The sequence below is a fragment of the Eschrichtius robustus genome, chromosome 13 (assembly GCF_028021215.1).
Source record: "Eschrichtius robustus isolate mEscRob2 chromosome 13, mEscRob2.pri, whole genome shotgun sequence".
Taxonomy (NCBI): Eukaryota; Metazoa; Chordata; class Mammalia; order Artiodactyla; family Eschrichtiidae; genus Eschrichtius; species Eschrichtius robustus.
The window spans coordinates 64,402,610-64,427,743 of record NC_090836.1 but is presented as its reverse complement, the minus strand read 5'-3'; the positions used below and the strand labels follow the sequence as shown (position 1 = coordinate 64,427,743).

The window sequence follows — 25,134 nt, the reverse complement described above, 5'->3', positions numbered from 1 at the left end:
AATAAATAAATAAATAGATAAAAATTAAAAAAAAAAAATTACCAGGCATGCAAAGAAGCAGGAAAATATAGTCCATAATGATGAAGAAAAATCTATCAAAACCAATCCGGACCTGACATACATATGAAAATTAACAGGTAAGAATATTAAAACATTTCATTATAACTGTACTCTATTTTCAGAGAGTTAAGTAGCAATACAGAAGATGTAAAAATGGTTCAAATAAAACATTGTAGGTGAAAACTATAATGTGGCAGATAAAAAATACACTGAAGGGCTTCCCTGGTGGCGCAGTGGTTGAGAATCTGCCTGGACACGGGTTCGAGCCCTGGTCTGGGAAGATCCCACATGCCGCGGAGCAACTAGGCCCGTGAGCCACAATTACTGAGCCTGCGCATCTGGAGCCTGTGCTCCGCAACAAGAGAGGCCACGATACCGCGATGAAGAGTGGCCCCCACTTGCCACAACTAGAGAAAGCCCTCGCACAGAAATGAAGACCCAACACTGCCATAAGTAAATAATTAAAAAAAAAAATACACTGAATAGGGGCTTCCCTGGTGGCGCAGTGGGTGAGAATCTGCCTGCTAATGCAGGGGACACGGGTTCGAGCCCTGGTCTGGGAAGATCCCACATGCCACGGAGCAACCGGGCCCGTGAGCCACAACTACTGAGCCTGCGCGTCTGGAGCTTGTGCTCCGCAACAAGAGAGGCCGCGACAGTGAGAGGCCCGCGCACAGCGATGAAGAGTGGCCCCCGCTCGCCGCAACTAGAGAAAGCCCTCACACAGAAACGAAGACCCAGCACAACCAAAAATAAATTTAAAAAAAAAAAAAAAATACACTGAATAGTACTGATGACAGCCTAGACAGTGCAGAAAAAAATTTAACTGAACTTAAAGACATTAAAAACTATCCAAGATAAACACTGGGGAAAAAAAGAGAATTTTAAAAACTGAATTATCACTGAGCTATAGGACAATCTCAAGTGGCCTAATATACGTGTAACTGGAGTTCGCTGAAAGGGGGGAAGAAATATATTTGAAGAAATAATGACTGAAAAATTTCCAAATTTGATGACAACTGTAAACCTACAGATCCAAGAAACAGCAGCAGCAGCAATGAGGCTCTCTAATGCTTTGGATGGAAATAATCCCTCTTTCTTACTTAGTACTAGAAACACTGCTATTACGAAGTATTTTCCAATCCAAGTAAATATCTGATGACAGAGATATTCTGGTAAAATTTATCTGAGCAAAACATTCATACTCCAATTCAAAGGTAAAAAGAGTTTTCTAAGAGGCACATTTGGTATCCTTGAGTTTATGACTTAGCTGACCTAGATCAAGGGACATTCTGAAGTTTCCACTTGGAATTACAGATTTTTCTATTTTAATAGTCACATAAAGATATTTAATAGAAAACTCTAATACCAAGAACTTTATGAAACTGAAGGTTTACTTTCTGACCTGAAGCTAAGATTTCTTGTCCTGGTATGTACCACTTGTTTCCAGTTATCTCTATAAACTCTTAGAACCAGACATCTACATCATAGGTACAATCTACCAATCTGGGAAGGACTGGGGAGTCCAGACAAGAAGATAAAGAGGAGAAAAGTACCTAACTGGAACGAAAAGGGAGGGCTTACAGTAGAATTTCCTTTATTATTTATATTTGTTCAAAATATTGTTACTTGGGTTCTACACAGCTCTGGAGGCATTACTTTCAATACAGTAAAATAATTATGAAATGAAGATTAGTCCAATCTGAAAATATTTGTTTAATACCACTGGGTTCTCAATTAAACCATAAACAATCATGTGAACAACAGGAAAGGGCTCCTCCATAATTTTTGCTTTTTGAAGTCCCAAATAAAGCTTTCTTAGTCATGCAGAGTTTCTCAAGTAACTGAGATCAATGCTTGGTAGGCTTCCTTTTCCACTGTTTTACTACAGAGTCTTTAGACATACTTACATTTAAATCTTGGAGATTCATACAGTCCTTGAGGATACTAATTAACTCCATGGAATACAAAATTCTTAAAAAAAAACCATATTCTCTTATTTAAAAAAAATTCATTACAAACACAAACATACACACACAGAATTAGAGGTTGCTGGTTTTTGGTTTTTTTTTTAAAAGAATACTACCACCACCTTCTACTTTTGCCAATTTCTAGTCTTGCCACCTGATTCCTAGTTGACCCAGATATAAACATATAGAATAATCTTTTCATATCACAGGTACCACTACCCGTGTTTCATCAATTTCTTGAAGAGAACGGAGCAAAAAACCAAACACACATTTAAGAGTCAATATTTATTCTGATTAATATTTTACAAAATTTTGACAGATTTAATTTATGTAAGGAGAGCTAATTTATTACACACTTTACAGGTTTTTCTTTCCACAGAGTAACACGTTAAGTAGCAAAATAATACTTGGCACAGTTATAAATAAAGAAAATATAAAATAAAAATATCCATAGCTTAAGTATAATAATGATGCTGTTTTATGCCTATTAATATTTCAAATAAATTCCTGGGAACAACAAAATAAGGAAAAAATTCCAAAGAAGTAATTCACGTTTAGAGCCGAGAAGTTAAGTTCCTATTTGCTAAAAGTATGCAATGAAGCTGATATGAACTATTCCCCAAAGGGTCACCTTCATACACAACTTTAGAACGGGGTTAAAGTGGTTCCACACACAAGACCTACAAAATAATTAGATGGTACACAGAGGCATGGTTGGCTCCTGACCATCAGACCATTTCTGAGTTATAAATTTCACTGGTACTATGAGATGGCTAGTACTAAAGCATTAACATTGCTAATATTTTCCGTGTATACATCTAGAGTTTTGTTTTTTTCTATTTAACTGAAAGACATCTCCTTTGCACTGGAAAGAATACTGTACCATAAAGAAAGAGCATGGTAACAACACTCTCATACAAACTCTGAGAAAACCACCATTGTATTTGACTGTTAATAAAAATGTATTCGATAAAAACTGCAACTGAGTCTTCACGTGAAGTGGCTCAAAATACAGAAAATTAAAATGAATTCTAGCCTTTTATAAATAACTTGGAATTTAAAAATTATCTAAAGTTTCCCCCAATTAGTAGTCAAAACTAGCAGAGACATTTGTAAAGTTAACCAATTTTGTACATTCTATGACAAAATGGCACAATGCTATTGCCACCCCACACCCATCTCTTCCCTTTTCAAAAATAAAGTACGTATGCCAATTTTCTAATATTAAAACACCCAAGTACACTAAGAGTAATTCTTTTGATGTATGACTTATGCTCAAAGAAACTACTATATAAAAATGGTACTTGGAAATACTGAACATCAACTATATACATTTTCACTGCTCCTCTTACTAAGGCAAGGGGCGGGTATACCACTCGATTGCTTTAATACCTGTAATCTGCATTTTACAGAGAATACTAATTTTACCAAGCATCAGACATGCAGTGAACTTGCAGGGTATAATGCTTATTAACAGCGGTATTGAACATCACTAGAAGCTCATTAATTATCTCCCTTTTCTTTTTGGTTGGATGAAATGAAATGAGCAGCTTTAAATACACTAACACATAGAGACACAAAGAGAAAACTATTTGATAAATTATTTGTATGCAGATACGCCATCTTCACACTGGTCTAGGATCTGTCACTGGTCTGACTACCCTTTTCCCGCCCTCCCCCAGCCCACTCCCTCTCACAGGTTTCCCACAGGTTGCTCGAACCACAGTTTGCTACAGCGCTTAAGAGGACTAAACCTGTAAACGACAGTTATGGAAGCAGCGGCCAACAGTTCACCGTGAGAATATGGAAATGCTGCAACAAAAGTTGATCAGTGCATCATTTCTGACAATTGGAAAATCTTCCTGAAATTGTTTCAGACAGCATTAACAAGCTTCAAAACATTCAATATTGGGGAAATTGAAGCAATCTTAGAGATAAGATTCTTTCTGATAGGTCATTTTTTAAAAACCAGAATGTACTATTAGCTTTTCTTTTATTCGCATGTGCTATATGCACAGAGATCATGCTCCATCTTTAGCTAGACGCCGTTATTTTGTCTACACTTTAGTTTGCAGTATAGCCATTTATCTCTATTTTTGAGAATTTCGCATTAACGTATTTGTTCTGCCTTTTCTTGAAAACAGCTCAACTCTTAAAAAACTGGACTGTGTGCACGTCAAATTAAACTCTAATTTATGCTTTACGGGACAGTGTGTGCCGGCATACATTCTATGAGGTGTATCATGCACTTAGTAGGGCTTTTAAGTTGAACGAAACAACATGACTTACTATACTCATGCACGGGCTTTATTATCAGACCATAAAGCCTTAGAGCAAGGTTACTGAAAAGTATTTCACTGAACTAGAAATATATCAGCATCGCCAACAGCTGATAGCAATAAAATATTGTTAGCACATTCTTCGGTGAACATTATTTTCTTGTGTCTTTGAAGACATATTACAGTAGACCCCTAATAAAACCACATGATGTTCATCACAGTATTTACATGTACATTCGAACCACGTACATAATACTAGTCTGAATCAACTGACGACAACTTTCTTGGAATTAAATGCAATACTGATAGTAGATTGCATCATAAAATTTAGCTGTATACCATAAATTTAGTTTTAGCTAGAATCAAGCATTTCTGATCAGTATACCATGTCTGTCAACAGAATAAGTTCACTCTGTTTTCATGAAAAATGTTAGGAGAACAAAACAAAAAAGTTGAGTATTTCGTGAATTCCCACATTAAGAACCATTAACGTTCTTTTTAAGACCTTTCTTCTTCCCAGAAGTGGCAGTGTGTTCTGTCCGTGTTTACCTTTGTTAATAAAAGTGTTGAAAAAAAAGACTGTAAAATTCACCCTTAGCCCTACATATAGCATGCTGTTTGTTCAAAGGATGTGGATTCGAGCGCGAGACAGACACGGACAGACACAATTTTCAGGCACCACTCAGCAATATGCTTCATAGGATAAAGATGCTGCTACACGAGCTGGTACCCAGATCCTGATATTTGGTCATATTCTATGGTATACTGCCTGGTCCAGTCCACAATAACAGGACGAAAGAGGCCACAGCATCGAAATTCAAAGAAGTCTATAATATTCCTTACACATCCATGGCTAAACACCACCCCCACCAAACAAGAAAAAGGAAAAGGAAAAGAAAAAGAAAAAAAAGTCTATTAGTACCATAATTTAATATGAGTTTGATATCATTTTAATGTTAAATAAATTTTTTCGAAACTTAAAAACTCAGGTTTCCTGCCAGAAAGAACCTGCTTATAACTCTACAAAACATGTATGCATTCATGTTTCTTCACGGGTCTGATTTTTCTCTTTTGCTCATACAATGGGTTACACAATGATATTTTAAAGTTATTCAAGTTTGCATTTCTTTCATTCCTGTGTTAATACGCAATTTTTGATAAAACCTTTCCTTGACTGGTGGCTCTTTGGCAAGGAGACAAACTATATCCAGAATTGAGAGAGTAAAAGACAAAATAATATCAATAGCATAAACTTGACAGTGTACCTAAGAATAGTAATTTAAAAAAAGAAATATCAAGGAAAGTTCCCAAAATTTTAGAACTTCAAGAATACCTTTGGAAAAGCGGTCAGTTTTACACCTTATATAATTATTGTGCCTATGGGAGAATTCTCAAAACTACTCAATCCACTCTATTATTTTTGCTTTTATTTAAAGGTTTACATGCTTTCCACAAACATGCAACAATTAATAGCACCACAAAAGCTTGATGGCAGTAGACAGGCAGCTTGAGTAAAATTCAAAGTTTTAAATATTTCTATTATTAGGAAACCACTGTCTCTTAACTTTGAATTGAATGCAAATTAAAATATATATATACACATAAAAGAACAGGACAGTCTCTTCAATAAATGGTGTTGGGAAAACTGGACAGCCGCATGCGAAAGCATTAAACTGGACCACTATCTTACACCATACACAAAAATTAACTCAAAATGGATTAGACTTCAATGTAAGAACTGAAACCAGAAAACACAAGTGGTAAGCTCCTTGACATCAGTCTTGGTGATGAATTTGTGAATCTGACACCAAAAGCAAAGGCAACAAAAGCAAAAATAAATGAGACTACATTAGACTAAAAAGGTTCTGAACAGCAAAGGAAACCATCAACAAAATGAAAAGGCAACCTACTGAATGGGAGAAAATATTTGCAAATCATACATCTGATAAGGGGTTAATATCCAAAATCTATAAAGAACTCACACAACTCAACAGCAAAAAAGCAAACAATCCAACTAAAAAATAGGCAGATGATCTGAATAGACATTTTTCTAAGGAAGCCATACAGATGGCCAACAGACACGAGAAGATGCTCAACATCACTAATTTTTAGGGAAATGCAAATCAAAACCACAATGAGATATCACCTCATACCTATTTGAATGGCTATTATCAAAAAGACAAGAAAAGCAAGTGTTGGTGAGGATGTGTAGAAAAGGGAATTCTTGTGCACTGTTGGTGGGAATGTAAATTGGTGCAGCCGCTGTGGAAAACAGTATGGAGGGTCCTCAAAAAATTAAAAACAGAACTACCATATGATCCAGCAATTCCACTTCTTGGTATTTATCCAAAGAAAATGAAAACGCTAACTTGAAAAGATATCTGCACCCCATGTTCATTGCAGCATTATTTACAACAGGCAAGATATGGAAACAACCTAAGTGTCCATTGACAGATGAATAGATTGAAAAAATGCCACACACACACACACACACACACACACACACACACACACTGAAATAAAATTCAGCCATTGTAAAGAAGAAGGAAATACAGCCACTTGCGATAACATGGATGGACCGTGAGGGCATTGTAAGTGAAATAAGTCAGACAAAGAAAGACAAATACCACATAATCTCACTTACATGGAATCTGAACAACCAAACTCGAGCTCACAGATACAGAGAACAGACTGGTGTAGGGCAGAGGCTGGGGGTGGGGCTGGGCGAAATAGGCGAAGGGGGTTCAAAACGTACAAACTTCCAGTTCTAAAATAAGTAAGCCCTGGGGATGTAGTGTACAGCATGGTGACTATAGTTAATATTGTATTGCACATTTGAAAATGGCTAAGAGAATAGATCTTAAAAGTTCTCATGACAAGAAAAAAAAATTTTGCAACTAAGTATGGTGATAGACGTTAACTAGATTTTAGCGGTGATCATTTTGCAGTGTATACAAGTATCAAACCATTATGTTGCATACCTGAAACTAATATAATGTCATATGTCAATTATACTTCAATTAAAAAAAAAAAAAGAAAAGAAAACTAGGTGTGTGGAAATTTTTGTATCATTCAGAGGGCAAATAAAGTAAGTAATTTGCACCAAAAAGTAGCTGCCCTAGAGTCTGGGAAATTTCCCTAAATAATAAATTTTAATCAACTGTATTTTTTAAAATCTTATTTCAATTTTCTGGATACATTCATTTTTGAATGAAAATTTATAAATTGATGGAAAGGTTAAAGAACAAATACTAAACGTTAGTAGGTCAATAAAGTTTGAATTGTATAATCAAGGAAAATAACGAATATCACAAATTTATATACAGTTAATGTGATAAATACTAAAGTTATGGTGAACTAACCAATGTTTCATCTGGCAGAAATCTTGGTATTTGGTATGTTTTATAAGCTATTTCACACATTGTTAAGTAAAATAAATATTCCCTGTTTCATATATTATTGCCATTCTTAAAGAAAATACTTCTCTTTGATGTACTCACTAGATATTTGCTGAGTTTAGTTAGTAAGGAACTTTATATGTCAAGAGAAAATATTAAATTCATAGATATGTACGTACTTGAATGGGCTTTCAATAGATGTTGTTGTGACTTTAAAGTGCTTGTATCTTCTGGCATTCATTCTTTCATTTGTAGTAATACCTAAACATGATATCTAAGAGGCAAGAGAAAGCAAACCATTAACTCTCTGAATATTTAATATAAAACAAGTTAATTCTCAAGAGGATCAGGATGGAGAGAAAAATGATGAAGTCTGTTTCTGGCTTTCCATCAGGAGATCATCAAGCTGGTTTACACAGTACCACCTGACTCTGTGAGAAGTAGCTGGTTAAACGGGGAAAATATTTAAAAACAGGTCACCTGGCATTGTGTATGTGGAGGCATGGACATTATGTACATACTACCTCTCCATCAGCCCCTTTAAGAAGGAGCTTTTTTAAAAATCCTAATTAAAAAAACTCTTGAATAAATACTGATATTTGTAGGTAATAAAATATTAAAACACACACAAAATTAATGGAACCATCAGTCTAAGCTCACACTTATATCCAATTGGATGTATGTAAACCAGGAAAGAGAAATAAAAAGTTTTGACGACAGTAGTACTGAAAGTTAAAAGTTCATAATATAAGAAGAGGGAGGAGAGGTGGAGAGAAAGAGTGAAGAAGAAAGGAACAGCAAATTGAAAATTTTAACTCTTGAAAAACTTTTAATTACTGAAAAGTAGGAATGGTTACAAAGAGAATACATTGTTATCTTTTAAGCAAGGAGTGAATTTTTAAGAGTTCTCAGCACACTAAAGAACAAATAATGCACTTGCACATACCTGATACATCTGACACATGAGTAATACAGCCACCCACATGAAATGAAAAACACTGTTCAGAAACATCCAAAACATCCAGGGTGAACATGTGGCAATTTGAGTAATATATGTCCAAAATCCATCCTTGGTATAACTGGTCTCACAGTGGAGTCCCCAGTCTAAAATCAGAGCAGAAGAACTCAAATTTACTCAATAATCATCCAAGCACCTCGTGCGGACATTTGTGGTAGGCACCACTTAGAAAACACGATCCAAGAATTTAACTGATGACTTTCAATGCAAGTATTTTTATACTCTTAAATAATCCCTTTGTACATTAGTGAAAAAACGTATCAAAAGCAGAAATAGAAAAAGCAGCAGGCAATCCTAAAAACAAACAAACCTGTACTGTAACGATATACAGTTTTTATTTGATTGGTATTGCATACATACAATACGTAAAAAGACAATTCCTTTATACAAAGATAAGATGATACAGATATGTGAGACTTCTTTGGAGGGGAGGAACATAACACAAGATCACCTTGGTGAGGGGGGCTTTTTCCAAAACAAAATCTACTCTTTGAGAGCTGCTGCTGTAAAGAACTGATGTTATGAGCAGGACTATGCTCTCTCTCAGGTGTCTTGGGCTGCCAGAAATTAGGTAAAGATCTCTGACCAAATCGTTCTCTCTGTTAATCCCTATTTGAGGAAGTAACCTCCTTTTTCATTAGGGCAATAACAGAGATTATTCTTAATATCTGTGGGAGTAGGAGGACTAGGAAATCATCCGAGACTTATTTTTAAGTCAGCATCTAATACATCTTTGTGCTAAATACCACCAAGCCCTGAAGGACAGTAACTAATATTTTCATTTAAATTCTTTCCAAATTATGTTCTCAGTGCAATAAAACCCCATCATTTCTTCTAAGATACTATACCCATATGATCACTGAATGACAACTTATTCTTAACCTTTTAAACATTCTCTAATAGGCAATAATTATACCTTACTCTTCAAAACATTTCAAGTTCTGTGCAAACTTAACTTTATTTTCCCAGCTGTTTGGTAAGAAAGAGCAACTAGCACAATCACAAAGTCTATAAACTACTAGAGTAAAGCAAGCATGTGATGTGAAAAATGTTGGTGTTTTTTACCCAGAAGCTTTTCAAAGCCTATTAAAAAGATAATTAACTGATAATTCTGTTTCTTATACTCTATGTTGAACATGTTTGACAGTTCTATATCTATTTTTTCTTTATGCTTCATTGTAGTGAGGTGCCCCAAACCATAATTTTTAGTTAAAAGACATTTGACATTATCGTATTTTTTGTTAATATGGTAAAGCATGAGTATGCAAACACGTGTTTTAAGAAGATTAAAAACTAACTGTACTCACAAGAAATACAACCATAAATCATCCAGCAGATCATAAAAAGCAAGAAGAATAGGTAGCCCATAAAGTATCTATGGTTGCCTGCACCTAAAGAACAAAACAGAAGCAATTTTTTTTAGCTAAGAAAAAACAACTGGAAATACACCTAGGGGTGAGGTAGGGGTGGGGAAATTCCATGAAAAGTGAGATACACCTTGGACAATAATCACATACATTATTTATTTTACAAAATGTTCTTCAAGAAAATAAATGTTTTAATAAAATTGTTAAAATTAAAATGCTTATAATGACACACAAAGATGTAGTGACTGCAATGATATTCATTCAAAAGAGTCTTAAGGAACCAAATAAATCACAATTTTGAGCTTTAATTCTATTTGCCTTGAGGTTTAAATAACCCTATTTTATCTTTAGTTTTATAAACTTTAAAATCCTACTTTTTAAAGGCTTCTCCCCAACACAGTCATACAATATTTGTAATGTTTCCCTGCTGTCCTCTCATAAAATCTCCAGGGCCACGTCTCAGACCACTTAGTTCATTTCCTCAGACTATGCCATTCTTGAACACTGAGATATGTAGAGTTCTTATCTGTCATTCTTCTCTGCCTCTGTACATAACAACCTTTAAATATTTTTTATTGCTTTACTTTCTTTAGTTTAACTAAAAAAACAACACAATCTGCCTCCTTATTGATTTCACTGTTATCCAATGGATAAAATAGGAAAGAGTAGGCACCAGAGAGAATTGATAGAGAAATTATATCAATCTTTTCTAGACACTGATTTTATGATGGCTTTTTCCCTCTCTCTTACAACTGAGTTGATGTTTTGCCACTCAGAAAATAACTGGGGGAACGAGGGGCATTGTAGGGTGCTAGAATGAACCTTCTACACCTACTTTAATATTGTACTTCATTAGTTACCTAGAGTAATTTAAATGAACAATATATTTAGAAATTACTAATAAAACTTACCTACACAGTTGCCCACCCATGGGCAATGATGGTCGAATTTTGCTATACAGCGGTTGCACACACCACAATGTTTGGACCTCACTGGTTTCCGTATCTGTTAACAGGCATGTTAAAAGATTATGAAAGGCACTATACCTAAGAGAGGAAAGCCGAACATTTTATTTTCTCAAAATACAATATGAAAAAAACCCGGTATTTTTTGAAAAGGATTACACCAAGGTTTCCAAAGGAATAGAACCAAACAAAAATCACTTTTGTTTAATAAAATTTCAACTGCAACAACAAAGATGAAGAGGATAAGTCTACTCTAAAATATAAATTCCTAAGATGGGGCAGAACCATCAATTCACAAAAATAATTAAGAATCAAAGAACAATTTGCTGTTGCAATGAATGGGACTCTATTTAATTCACAGCCCTCAAATTCCTCAAATATCACTCTTGAGGCTTCTTAATGAAAATGTATTGCAATTAATGGTCATAATACTGGTTGTTGCTTAATAAAATGAAATTGGTTCCTTAGTAAAAGGAAGGTCAATTTAGAAGTGAATAAAAAAGAGCTTTTAAAATTCCCATCACTAATAAAATGTCTTCCCAAAGTTTACAAATCTAGCAAAAAATCCCAGTACGTGTACACGTCTTTCTTTCAGTGAAAGAAATCTGAGATCTCAGATTAAGGTACAGCACTTCCTCTGCTGAACTGCACGACCTTATCTAAGAAAGTACAACATGCTTAAGAAGTTTAGGCAGTCCCTGTTTGTTTCAAAAAACATAAAATACATTCTTCAGGTCTTCACAGGCAATAAAAAACTCATGTTTATGATGTTTTAAGTGTTGTGAAATGTTTTTCTCTACAGTACTCTAAGGCAACCAAGTGAATACAAGAACTCACTGGTGACCTTCAAAGAGCTGCTCGTCCCAATGCTGGACACATAACAAGAGCGAGAGTTATTAACCCTTGCTGGAAACAAATTTTATAATATCCTTTATTGGTGTTTCAATAAAAGCACTAACATTTCCCCAACAGTCTGCATAAATTACACACTATTCTGAGGTACTAAGAAAAAGGCATAGGTGCACTATGCAGTTCTTACATGTATTAAAAAAATCTGTGGACCCAAGAAAAGGCTAAGTTATTCTTCACCACAGATATGAGACTAAATCTATTAGCAGAAAGAAGTAGGATATATCAAACAAATTTTACCCTTACTTCCAACTCTCAGCTAAGTCTCCCTTTGGGCAACAGCTGTCAATGAATTCCGCACAAAAACTGACACAAGGCTCCTAAACACAACAGTTGCCTTAGTTCACTTACAGAGCAATTCATTTTTGGAAAATTCTGATCTACATGTGTCTTGTGTATTTTTCAAAGTAAAGGATACCCATATAATGACAAATACCTCTGTCAATTTGAATCATTTTATAATAGGACAAGCTCTTGATTTTACAATAACAAATTATCTATCCAGAATTACGCAGCTTACGATAACATAATATATAATAAAATGTTTATATAATAAAATGTTTATGCTATGATGAGAGAAAGTCTTGTTCTTACCATCAGATATTTACTTAATAATGAAACTGTATTGAGCAACTCTATAATAAAGAACCTGTTTGCTGACTGCAAGACTGATGCTCTCACAATGAAAAAAGAACTGGTTAGAAAATGTGTTTTCCACTTGGGATATTCTTTCTACAATCATAATTTGGCTATATTTGATAAAAATGAGGGTACTTTTAGAGAGAAAAGGTTATGTTTCAATAGATGTTAAATTCTAGTTTTGTTAATTGAGGTCAGTATTTACCGTCTAAAACTCTCTTCCCAAATAGCTCTTTGTTACTACGTTATGTTATTGTAAAGTTTAACTGAGTTATTAAGAAGATATCCTAAGCTTGTTTCTGAAGCTGATCACTGTAATCTATCTTTGGATGAAGATCAGGTGCCCCATGATCTATAACCAAGGGGTTATGCATACTGGAAAAAGCATCATTTAAAGGACTGTCTCCAACCTAGATGAAAGGCTTCTTATCAGGTATTCTCAAGTACCTCACGCACAAGGAAACTGAAGGCAATCAACTCTTAAATTCATATTTCCCAATTAAGAAGGGCCTCTGCATTGAACTGTCTATAGAAAAGACTGCTGACCCCAAATGACAACCACACCAGGATAAGAAGACAACAGCAGTGGTAGGCAGCTGACCCAAGAATCTGTATCAGCCCTGAAGAACCATCCAACTAATTTAATTGAACTGTTTTTATCAATTACTTGTCTTCCTATCAAAATGGAAAGTTATTGTTTTACTTCTGACCATACTTTTAACCCCGATGTTCAGGATGGAAAGAAAATTCTCTAGTGAAGTTGTCTAACTATTCATGACATGTATCACTGCTTGTTTTGAGTGTACTGCTAAAAGCACATACACAATGTTTGAATGACAATTTGGTATAACTGATTAAATGCATAGCCTATAAAGTGTTAAAAAAAAAAGAACCTGTTTGCTATATGGCAAGGATATCAGCAATGTATACCTGACTTTGTGGAACAGAATAATATTTTCACAGAATAGTAGAGTATAAAAATGTTCTAAATGTTAAGAATACAATTCTGTAAATTATCTATTGTAAAGCACAGAAACAAAAGCCTTTTTAAAGCATGCTTGAAAATACAAAAGAATCAGTCTAAAGTTGTTACCAAGAGTAAAGCAGTATATATTTTGAACATCCAAAATCATAACTGTTAGGTCAAAGAAACAAACAACCAAACAACTGTTTGGTTAAGTGAAACAACTTAAAAGAATGAATCTGTAGAAGTAGAGCTTAGTTTCAAAAACTCATTCCAGAATCCTAAACTAAGTCAATTATTTTTATTATTATTCAACTGTTAAGATATTAGTTCAGTTGTAGTGTATAACTTAAAGGTATAAAAGAGCATTTAGTTTCAAGCATGATTTGGGGATATTTCCATTTCCATGTAGAGAAATATGGTTTAACCACTGCGGCAGTCCATATATTTTCCACAAGAACTAATTATAAAAATTAAGCAGAAAACCATTGAAACACAAAACAGTATTATTCTATAGAAATTAGATGTCTATAGTAATAAAACAATGTCAATATCACTATATCTGATTCCATAAGTAAATGCCATTTAATTTCATATATAGCTTTATCTATGACCTGGTTGAATATGACATTTAATATCAATGATAAAATAGTGCTCTAAGTTGAATAAACACTCTAATACCGATGGATAACTGCTCTAATTGAACCAGTTTAGAGGCCACGTTGTCTTAAAAGTTATCTAATAATTTCCCACTGTGACCTTTAAATATAAGAATAAATTTTCTTAAAATGTAATTAGGATAACAGTGTATCAGGGAATCATAGTAAACTTTTGATTTTATATACTTTTATTACTTAGCTTTTTATTTGTTGAATTACATTTTAAGAGAGAAAAAGAGAATAAGAATGAATACAAATGAATGGCACCACTGAATCAGAAGTGTAGTTAAGGTCTACCATCGGGGGAATAAGCACATTGGAAAGGAGACATCTTTTCACCATCTTTCCTCTCGTACCATGATCTAAAAGGCATTTTGTGGGGGTGGGTCAAGAAATGTGCTCAGTGAAAGAAACTGTCCTGGTTTCCCAAACTCTCTACACTATGCCACTGGTAGGAGAAGAGGAGAGAGGGAAGAATAAAGAAAAAAATATTACCAAACAGGTACTGCAGAATATACTGAGGTCCAGACTTCCTGTCTCTGCAAGTTCAACTATTGTCTGTGAATTAAAAAAAAAAATTATTCAAAACAGAACAATACCAACTATTGTGCCATCAATATGAGTATCAATACACACTACTAAATATAAAATAGATAACCAACAAGGACCTACTGCATAGCACAGGGAACTATACTCAATATTTTGTAATAACCTATAAGGGAAAAGAATATGAAAAAGAAAAAAATAGATATATGTATAACTGAATCACTGTGCTGTATACCTGAAACTAACACGACACTGAAAATCAACTATACTTCAATAAAAATAAATATATGAGTATCAGCAAACGTAATGCTCATTTTTAATTAACCAATGTTTTCAGCTGAAGATAATAAAATCTCTTTGCTTACTTCTGCTATTTCATTATAATATGAATATTGGAATTTTATTTCTTGGATATATGAAAAAGCAACCCTAAATTTAGTTATGGGAATATTTCTCTGAGAATAAAACTAAATGACCTATCCTAAGAACTAGTCTGTATAAGGTTTTGATGATTAAGGGATGAATGTAAACCTAAGTCCAGTAAAGAACTGAATCTTCAGAACTGGATTATGACTAAGAAAACCTGGCAAATCAATAACCAGTAATGTCTAAAGAATACTGGAACATAAGGGTAGCACTCTTTATGCAGCCTAGAAAGGGGAAGATTAGACCGTAAGAACCTACTAGTATTTTAATCCATTGTGGATAGGAAATAATTCATCAGGATTTGTTCTGTTTTCAGAGACTGGATTAAACAGCTCTTAAAAATGATCTAATTGCCTCTAATCCAATTCTCTACTTACCGTGACATCTTTGGATTATAAATTCAGTTTCCTACATACCTCAGCTATAGATGAGGGGTGCCCTGGATCATATATACAAACATTTCAGTTATTAGAACAATATATCTACACTATCAACCAGTTTAGTGGCCTTCTAATTTACAGTCATTTAACAAACATTTACTGAATGCGTATTTATTTGCTGAAGGTTTACAGAGATGTGTAAACTACTGTATTTGTCCCTCAAAACAATCATAATCCTTATAAAGGAGAGAAACATGAAATTTTAAAATGTCATGGAAGCGTAAGGACGGACATCACAAGAACACCAAAGGTGAGCACCAACTACACAAAATCTCAGTTTGGTTTGAAATCTCTAGTTTCCTTTTTTGTACTCTATTATCTGCTAAAAATACTGACAATCTGGCAATAAAACACATGTGACTAGTTAGATTGCATCCTGCTACCTTTTTCTTTTGTTCCTCTGTAGCTTTAATAATCCCTGGATCTGATTTCCAAGATTTTCCAAAATTGTAGAAAAGTGCAATACTATTGACAAGGAATGGAAGATGGATAAATAAAAAGTTGAGATGTACCTAAAGTTAAGGAATCTAAAGAAGCAATGAAAACTAGTTATTATTATAGGTAAACCTATAATCTGTAAAATTTTATCACACACACACAAAAAAACCTACAAAAAAATACAAGATGGTTTGTTTATTGCATCAAAATAGATTACATCTATATATGCTAGTCTATCTATTACATCAAAATAAATACATTTCCCATTCTGCTCATAAGTAAGTGTAAACAATAAAAATGTGAATTGTTTAAAAACTTTAAATCATGTAGGGTTATCTGACACTTTTTAAGTCAGTGAATACATTATTTTTAAATGATCATTATTTCTTTTGACAAAAATGAAGGGACTTCTCATGTTCAAAGTAATTAGCATATTATCAATATTTTATCTATATGCATTAAAATCTACCAAACACTTAGATATCATACCCATCTATTTAAAAGATTGTTTTTACATTCTCTCCATTGCCATTTTTGCCCACATTCAAGGTGACCTTCATTTTAGAAAAGGTACTTATAAACTTGCTTAAAACAGAAATAGTTTCTATGTTTACATTTTTCTACCTAATGAAAATATAAGAAATGTACTAGGCACTTATAAGTGAAGAATCAAAGACTATTTTCAATAACACTGGGAGAAATAAAGCAATGTTGCTAGAGCAACACATTTTTGGGACACAAAACATACCATTTTCAAGATTTTACGTAGGGACAAAAGCTGTCCACAAAATTTCCCACGAGAATGGTGCCTTCCCTGTGCCACAGAAGAAAGGAAAGGCCTCATCACCAAAGTCTGGGAAGGACACTGACAGACAGGGACCTGTGTTCACACACTGACTGCACTAACCCTTCTCTTCCACTAGTCTCCCCACACAGTTCCTAGTCACATCCCCATAACTGACTGCCCCTAGCTCAAACCCTTTGTCTTGTCATTTCTTCACAAATGCATCGTTTCTTTGCCAAAAGGCATAAAGATTCCTACTCTGGTCACTTCTTCAGGTCTTCAATATTTATGAAGGCCCCCATGTACATGTAAAAAAAAAAAAAAACCAAAAGATTTAATAAAATGTTATGCTGGGAATTCCCTGGTGGTCCAGCGGTTAGGACTCCTCACTCTCACTGCCGAGGGCCTGGGTTCGATCCCTGGTCAGGAAACTAAGATCCCACAAGCCACAGGGTGCGGCCCAAAAAAAAAAAAAAAAAAGATTTTATGTAGTACAAGTATCATATAAACATTCTGTAAGACTTTTGGACATTATCATGTATACACACTCTTCATATTTCTTATGAAGCACAGGTAAGAAAGAACAGCTTCATGAATGAAATAATCCTATATTTGTTTGGTAAATATGAAAACACTAAACAACCACTTAAAATACAAGAGGAAAAAAAGGGAGAAGAAAGAGTAGTTAATATCACCTGCCATATATAAAAGTGATTTCTCTTTCTCCAGTTCCCTATTTACTCCCAACTTTCACCATCCTTATTCCCCAAAATCCATGGGTACAACCAGCAGAGAATAAACAGAAAGTCAAATTTTCAGCTCTTCCAACAGGCAAAATTCGCTTAAGAATAAAGCTGGATAAATGTATGTGCAACGAATGCTGAACCATGGCATTTTTCAGGGTAGTATCTTATTACAACAGTTTCAAAAAGTGCTAACATATAAATATATAGGTCAGGTTCTTACAGCCTGGATTAAATTTGCAGGGAGTTAACTAGCAGCTCAGTAAATGACTACAGATTTGAAAGGGATATTCAGGAATTAAATATCAGATGACCTTAAAGAATTTCTTTGTTTTTTTAAAGGTAAAGAGATTAGATATCTTCAAATGGTAGTTTAAACTTAGCTTTAGCAATAGATCAGTGCAGTTAATTTAAAGCATTTAACAGAAATTATTTTTTGGTATGGCTGTTTTTTGTAAACCTTTTTTCCTAATGAAAGTTAGAAAACACTAAAAAGCATAAAGACAAAAACAATAACTCCACAACCCAGAGATAACTCCTTTTATTTTTGGTATTCTGCACTTTTAATCATAATTGAGATCATTGTGTATTTATTAACATTAATAAAATAACACTTATTTATCACTGACTACAAGCCATTTAGGCTGCACAAAAACCCTATGATAAAGCCTGCTGCTATCCCCACGACAAAACTGAGGCAGAGGTTAATTAAGCAGTCTAAGATTAAAGAATGGATTAGAGGTGGAGCTGCTATTACAAGCTAGGCTCTTACTACCTATGCTATTCTGCCTCGCCAAAGTGCTCTGCAGTATATCCTGGGTCATTAAGTACTATGGGAACAATATCTTTGGGTATGAACATTTTTATAGCTTGATATATATTTTTCTACCATCAGATTATTTCCAGAAAGATACACCAATTTATAACCCCACTAGCAATACATATTTGTTGATCACTATGTTTGCATTAGCATTGAGTAAAGGAAAAAAGTTGCGAATTTAGAAGCAAGAGACGCATTATTTTATTCTTAATTTGTATTTATGTTTTTATGCTTAAACACTCCTCCAATTAGAAATAAAACAAATATTTGTCATCAACGTTTTCATTTAAATGTTTATGGAATCTTCTTTTTCCATTTAACTCTTTAATCTACTTGGATGTTATTTTGATGCCTGCTGTGAACTGCAGCTCTAACTTACCATAATACCCCCAAAATGAACCAAAAACAGTAAATCAAACCAACCAAGTGACCCGCAAAATGCCAGCAACAACTTTGGAAAGAGGACAACCACACTATACCATGAAGTTCAAACTGGAGGTCAAGGAAAGAAGATGATTCTGGTGAGACAGGCCGCCTGGGGTACTTCTTAATCCCACCTCCATCTGTATTAGTAGTATGGGAAATGTGGATGAAAAGACAAAGTCAGAATTCTTATCAATCCCACTCTGGACTTCTGCTATGGACTGAATCATGCCTCCCCTCTTCCAAATTCGTATGTTGAAGCCCTAACTTATAATGTGACTGTACCTGGAGATAGGCTCTTTAGGAGATAATTAGGTTAAATGAGGTCATAAGGGTGGGGCCCTAACCCAACAGGACTGTGGCTGTATAAGAAGAGGAAAGGAGAGAGCTCTCTCACTCTCTTCCTGCCATGTGAGGACACAGGGAGAAGGTGACTGTCTGTAAGCCGGGAAGAGAGCCCTCACCTGAACACAACCATGTGGGCATCCTGATCCAGAACTGTGAGAAAATTAATTTTTGTTGTTTAAGCCACACACTCTAGGATATTCTGAAATAGCAAAGATCTAAATATCAGAAAGAAGTCATTTTTCTCTAAATTATTCTATAGCTTAAACAAAATTTCAATCAAAATTGCATTAGGCTTCCCATGGAACTTAAGGAGCTGATTTTTAAAAATTTAAGTAGAAGTGCGAAGGGCTAAAAAGAGGTAAGATACTCCTGAGAAACAAAAAAGTTGGGAAACTTGGCCTACCAGATATCATGAGTTAAGAATAAAGCTACAGTAATATGATAATACAGTACTGGTAAGGCACACAGATCAATAAACCGAATAGACTACAGGAAACTTGATAAATATCGAGGTTGATACTGCAACTGAGTGAGGAAGAGTGTGTTGGGGCAATGAGTTCTCTAATGAGCAAAAAGGAAGACACTGACCTCTCCCGTCACATCATTCGTTATACACAGTAGTCAAACACATGTGAACTAAGAACTTTTGTAAGAGTATCTTTAATGACTTCACAGAAACCTGCACATGTGCACAAAAAAAGATATACAAGAATATTTATAGCAGTATTGTTGGAATTCATAGGTGATGACTGGATACCTAAAGATAGGGATTAAAAAGCTTAGAAAATATAAGAAGAAAACTAGCAGAGATACATGTAAAACTGAAGAAGCCCTAAGAGTAAACTACAGGAAAAAATGCTCAAGAGGAAAATGCATAGGAAAGAATGGCAAAAATGATAATTCTGCACTGTTTTCATTTTTACATATGTAATGATCCAGGTTCCAGAAGTTCCTCACATCCACCTTTGGTTTAAGAAGCTTAAGATCTGACTGAAAAATAATTATTTTTAGATATAAAATTCCTAATAAGTTATTTCAAAAGTGTTGCCAACACAATAAACAGTAGACTCTACTGTTTACGACAGTGAATTTTAGAGTTGTTTGATTATTATAAAAGAAGTATGGTCAATGAACAAAATTTTCAAATAAATAAAAGCACAAGAAAATCACTCACATATCTCACACCCAGAAATAACCACAGCTAAAATTACATGTACTCACTTCTGGCTCTTATCATTCACACGTTTTAAAATTAGAATCTCTCTGTAAATACAATTTAGTATTTTTTCATTTGTTATATTCTAAGTATGAGCCCATATCACTAAGTTTTAGAAAAGCATTTTAATGGCTATTTTATACTGTACCATATGTCACATAACTGAAAAATCTTTCCTCCTATTCAGGTTGGACATTTAGGTTATTTCCATTTTTTCCCTATTATATTGTAAATGGTACTATGATAAACATCCTTGTAAATAAATCTTTGATCTTATCTCTTATTATTTACTTATGAATAATTAAGAGATCAAAGGCCCTTTCTACAGGTTGCTAAATTGCTTTCTAAGAAGGTTTAGGAACTTATGTTCAGAGTAGAATATAGGGCATTTGAAGACACACTGTATCAGGTCAAAGAGCTGGGCTCTATATCAGACTCTCGATAATTACCTAGCTATGTAACTCTGAGCAAGACATACAACTTCTCTGAACCTCAATTTTTCCATCAGTTAGAAAATAGCATTACAATTTGTGTGGTTTATTTTTTTAATCTCAAAGAATTGTTCTGAGAACCAAGTAAAACAACATATCTGAAAGAACTATAAACCAGAAAATCACTAAACAAATATAACGTGTATATGGGGTAATACTTATCTAATGAATAGTAAAAAAGAACAAGAATTTATTATAACAAATGGTTTACATCAATATAATACTCATTACCACCACAAAAACACTTAAGTTGGGTAACATATTATGAGAACTAAAATAACTCTTAACACAGTTGATCCTCATGCCTACTAGCTAGAATTTATTTGTAACTCCAAAATCAATATTGACAGTGCTTTTGCAGTCATTTGTATGTGCAAAGCAGCAAGAAATATGACTTGCCCCATGCACACATTCCCCGCTGAGTTACACGAGGCAATACTCTGCCTTCTTGTTTAGCATTTGTGTGTTTTTGGTGATTTTGCTGTTTAAAATGGTCTCCAAGTATAGTGCTTAAGTGCCATCTGATGTTCCTAGGCACAAGTCTTTATACACAGACTATATAAAACTCTCTGGCATAAAGTTTTCATTATTTGCTACTTTACTAATTATCCTGTTTTTCTCTACTTACATCCAAACAGATTAATAAGAGTACAGCAACAGTCTAAAATTATTTTGAGATATGAATCTGACTTTTTTTCTTGAACATAAAATTTACTGTCCAATTTAGGAAGCAAAGTTAGAAAATATGTCTGGAATACTAAAGTCACTTCAGAGGTCAGTGCTTTTTATAAATTTAAAATAGATGAGGTACTGAAAATGAGCAGATATGTTTTACTCATTAAATGTTCCAATAAGACAGTTCTAATGCTTAATAAATCCCTGAAGAACAATTTTTATATCAAAGTATAATACAAGCCCAGAATGAGCTAGTGAAAACTGCCACATGGAAAAATTTCAGTAGACACTATGCTAAGAAAGTATTTAAAAAGTACTATACTTTCTAAAAGTAATCCTACAATGTTGTGAAAATATAAGAATCAGAAGTGTAGTTACAATTCTGAGGCTCCATTTCACAAAGAAAATTAGCATATTTTGTTTTTGTCTAATACACAAGACAACTTAAAAAGAATGCAATATTAAAACATGTAACACTGTGAAGTGAAACCAGCTATTAATTAATATTGTTCAGAACAGTTAAAAGTCACTGAATAATGCATACCATTTAAAATCTTATATACTTTTTATAGTAATGTTTTGAAAAATGATTAAGACATTTATGAAACATGTACCTTTATTATAATAAAATAGACTGTCTTACTGGTTGATTTTTTTCTATTAAAAATATCAAAAATTGACATTGTCCTTATTTCTTGACATGTGAATCTGACTTCTTGAGATGTGAGATCTGAATCTCACACATACACACACATTTACAACTTCAAATTATATTACTTTTTAAAAGTATAGTGCACATTGAAATAATACGCTGAAGTTAGCAACATTTGAACATACAGCATTACATGCTTTTCATGAAGCAAAAGAGAAAATTAACTGTTACCTATCACAGTAAAATAGTACGTTGTGATAATAAAAAAATATTTAGAGAAAATAATTTGATACTAAAACATGGAAATCACAGTTCAGTAGAAAGGTTCAGAATAAGTGTTACAGAATAAGACAAATATGTGTTTCTACCCTGCTTTATTGGAGACTAGCTGTGTGACCTTGGGCAAGAATAACAGCTTAACCTATTTAAGCCTAAATTTTCTCATCTATAAAATGGAGACGACAGTACTACTGTATAGGATGTACACTAAATGGAGCACAAAGTATTTAAGAAAATGCCCTTTAAAAAATCAATAAATGGTCACTATTATTACTATTACTGATGTTGTTATTAAAAGCAGCTTTGAAAAGCAATTTATTAAATATGAAACATTTAAAAACAATACATTAGTTCATACTTATTTTTCTAGGAATACTGTTTTACTGTAGCACATCGTGAGTAGTTCAGCTCTGTTAAATTATTATTAAACATTTGTTTAAATAACAAACAAAAATTCCTTTAGATAAGACCTTTATAACCAAAGGATATCATTCCAAAACCAGAAGAACCACGTCACATACATCCAGAATTTGGTTGCCAAATATATTCCAAGGGGCAATGCACTATGCATTGAATGATCAAAAAAGGATCTGTAAAACACAAGAAGTTTTATAGAATTTGAACTCTATATTTCATTGTAAAAAAGAATATTTATTTATTTAAATGAAAATTACATATATTCTGTATAGTATACTCTTAACAAAACCCAGAAATCCAGGATGCTTAAATATCAATACTGTTTTCATAGTACTCAATAAGAAATGAGTGCACAGCTGAATGACCCAACAAGAGTCTGAAGCTACTTTTAATTCATCAGAATTAAAATTATATTCTATGTACTTTTCAACTTTAGAATTTCACTGTATTCCTATTCTCTTAAATCAATAACTCACTTTAGTATATATAGTAACTCTATCATCCAGCATATTACTCACCAAAGACATAATTTTAACAAATGAGCGCAAAGCAATCCCCAAGTTTTTCTCTATGCTTCACCATTATTTCTCCTTACCTACACATTCCCACTAAGCTTTCAGCACATCTTCTCAAAGAAAATGAACTGGCTAACTTGGAGGAATTAAAGGTCATTATTTACAGCATTCAGAATTCAGGAAAAATAAATACTGATAAATTTTATTAAACATAAGCAGGATCAACCATCCACGTACACTAAGTAGGGAGTATTGGTGAATTCCTACCTACACTACCCCTTGGAGCGCCTAGAAACACTAAAATGAGATTAATTACCTAGAATTAAGCCTCTTCCTGAGAGTTACCACATTAGTGCATTACCAGTCATTCTCATCTCTCTCTGAATTATTTTCAGAAGTCTCTTTTGAAATTCTGGTGAAAACAAGGTACTAAAGGAATGGAAATTAGGTGGGAAGTTCTGGATCATAAATGCCTGCCTAGTTTGCTGGATGGGCCACCTTAGGGGAATAGGATCTAGGGATAAGAAGAAAAGGGCATGATCACAATGTTTAAATAAAAAAGGAGAAAGAGAAAATTAAAAAACAAAAACAAAAACTGAGCGTTACTTCATATGCTTAGACTTTACCTTGTGCTAAAATCAAACCTCTTTCTTGCACACTGCCTATGATCAAAGAAAATATAATTCCTATGGGAAGGTAAGCTCAAGCATTATAGTTACCCAGAAATAACCAATATATATTACATTTAGAGTTCAACAAACTTGAGTCTACTTCTATTGAAATGTCTTAAAGCTGTATTTTAGCCTTAAAAATTATATGTTAGACTTTGTCACTGAAAGTACCTTTAGAGTCATTTTTAACAACAATGTTAAAAATGTTAAAGATTTCAGATATAAATCTGCCAAAAATTCTTTAACATTAAATTAAGATCAAACATGTTATATAAAGGCAGTGTTCTAAATATACAAAACATTAATTTTATATAGCCAGGTCCAAACTATATTCTTACATGTCCAGTTAAAAATATAGCTAAAAACAACACACTTACTTTGAAAGAAACTGTACTGTAGCCCAAACGCCACCATACATTAGCCCTTTAATGAGCCAAGAATCAATATTTAGGTCTGCTATAAACCCAACCAGCCAAATAACTAGGAAAGGAGTTCCCAGCATTACTTTCTGCCGAAATTCCTGTACAGAAAAAAAAAAAGAGAGAAACTTTTGCATGTTTCAAGTAACCTCAATGTGAATCACTGTTACCTTTGTGAAAACATAGAACAGGGGTGAAATTCATTCATTCAAATATATCTACTATGTACAGATACTATTTAAGGTGCTAGTCTCTGTTTTCTAGAAAGAGGTATTAAATAAACAATTTAAAAGTTCTTGGTTAAAATTGTAGAAAATGAGAATAGAAGTTATAGGACTGGGTCTAGATAGTCAGATACAGAAGACAGCAGTACCACCTGCCAACACGTGGACAGGCTAGAAAACAGTTCATGAAAATACCACCCCATTTTAACGAAAGCATTGATAACTAAGGAGACAAGGGCAACCAGAATGACTGAAGGTCTAACAGCTATATCAGATAAGGAAACCTGAGTATGCTTAGCCTGGAGAAGATATTTTGAATAATACATATAAACAGTATATTAAAACCTTAAAGTAAGATAGAGAAGAAAATCAAACAATC

The 25,134-nt window shown here is 33.7% G+C and overlaps 1 protein-coding gene across 6 annotated transcripts in view; it reads right to left on the bottom strand.

The window, feature by feature from the left end:
- The window catches only part of ZDHHC17 (zinc finger DHHC-type palmitoyltransferase 17), a 128,860-nt gene that overhangs the window by 27,683 nt on the left and 76,043 nt on the right, over positions 1-25,134 (bottom strand). For 3 of the 6 annotated variants that reach the window (XR_011075976.1, XM_068560754.1, XM_068560756.1), the window contains exons 9-16: positions 24,490-24,632; positions 22,999-23,099; positions 16,024-16,148; positions 14,724-14,786; positions 11,004-11,097; positions 10,033-10,116; positions 8,654-8,811; positions 7,887-7,981 (exon numbers count right to left, since the gene is read on the bottom strand). Coding sequence is in view for 5 of the 6 variants with exons in the window: in XM_068560754.1 (XP_068416855.1) it covers positions 7,887-7,981; positions 8,654-8,811; positions 10,033-10,116; positions 11,004-11,097; positions 14,724-14,786; positions 16,024-16,148; positions 22,999-23,099; positions 24,490-24,632 (863 nt within the window). In the remaining variant the exon portion in view is untranslated. Of the gene's footprint in view, positions 1-2,352; positions 5,163-7,886; positions 7,982-8,653; positions 8,812-10,032; positions 10,117-11,003; positions 11,098-14,723; positions 14,787-16,023; positions 16,149-22,998; positions 23,100-24,489; positions 24,633-25,134 lie in introns of those variants that run through there. The other 3 variants (XM_068560758.1, XM_068560757.1, XM_068560755.1) reach the window with 3 other exon arrangements.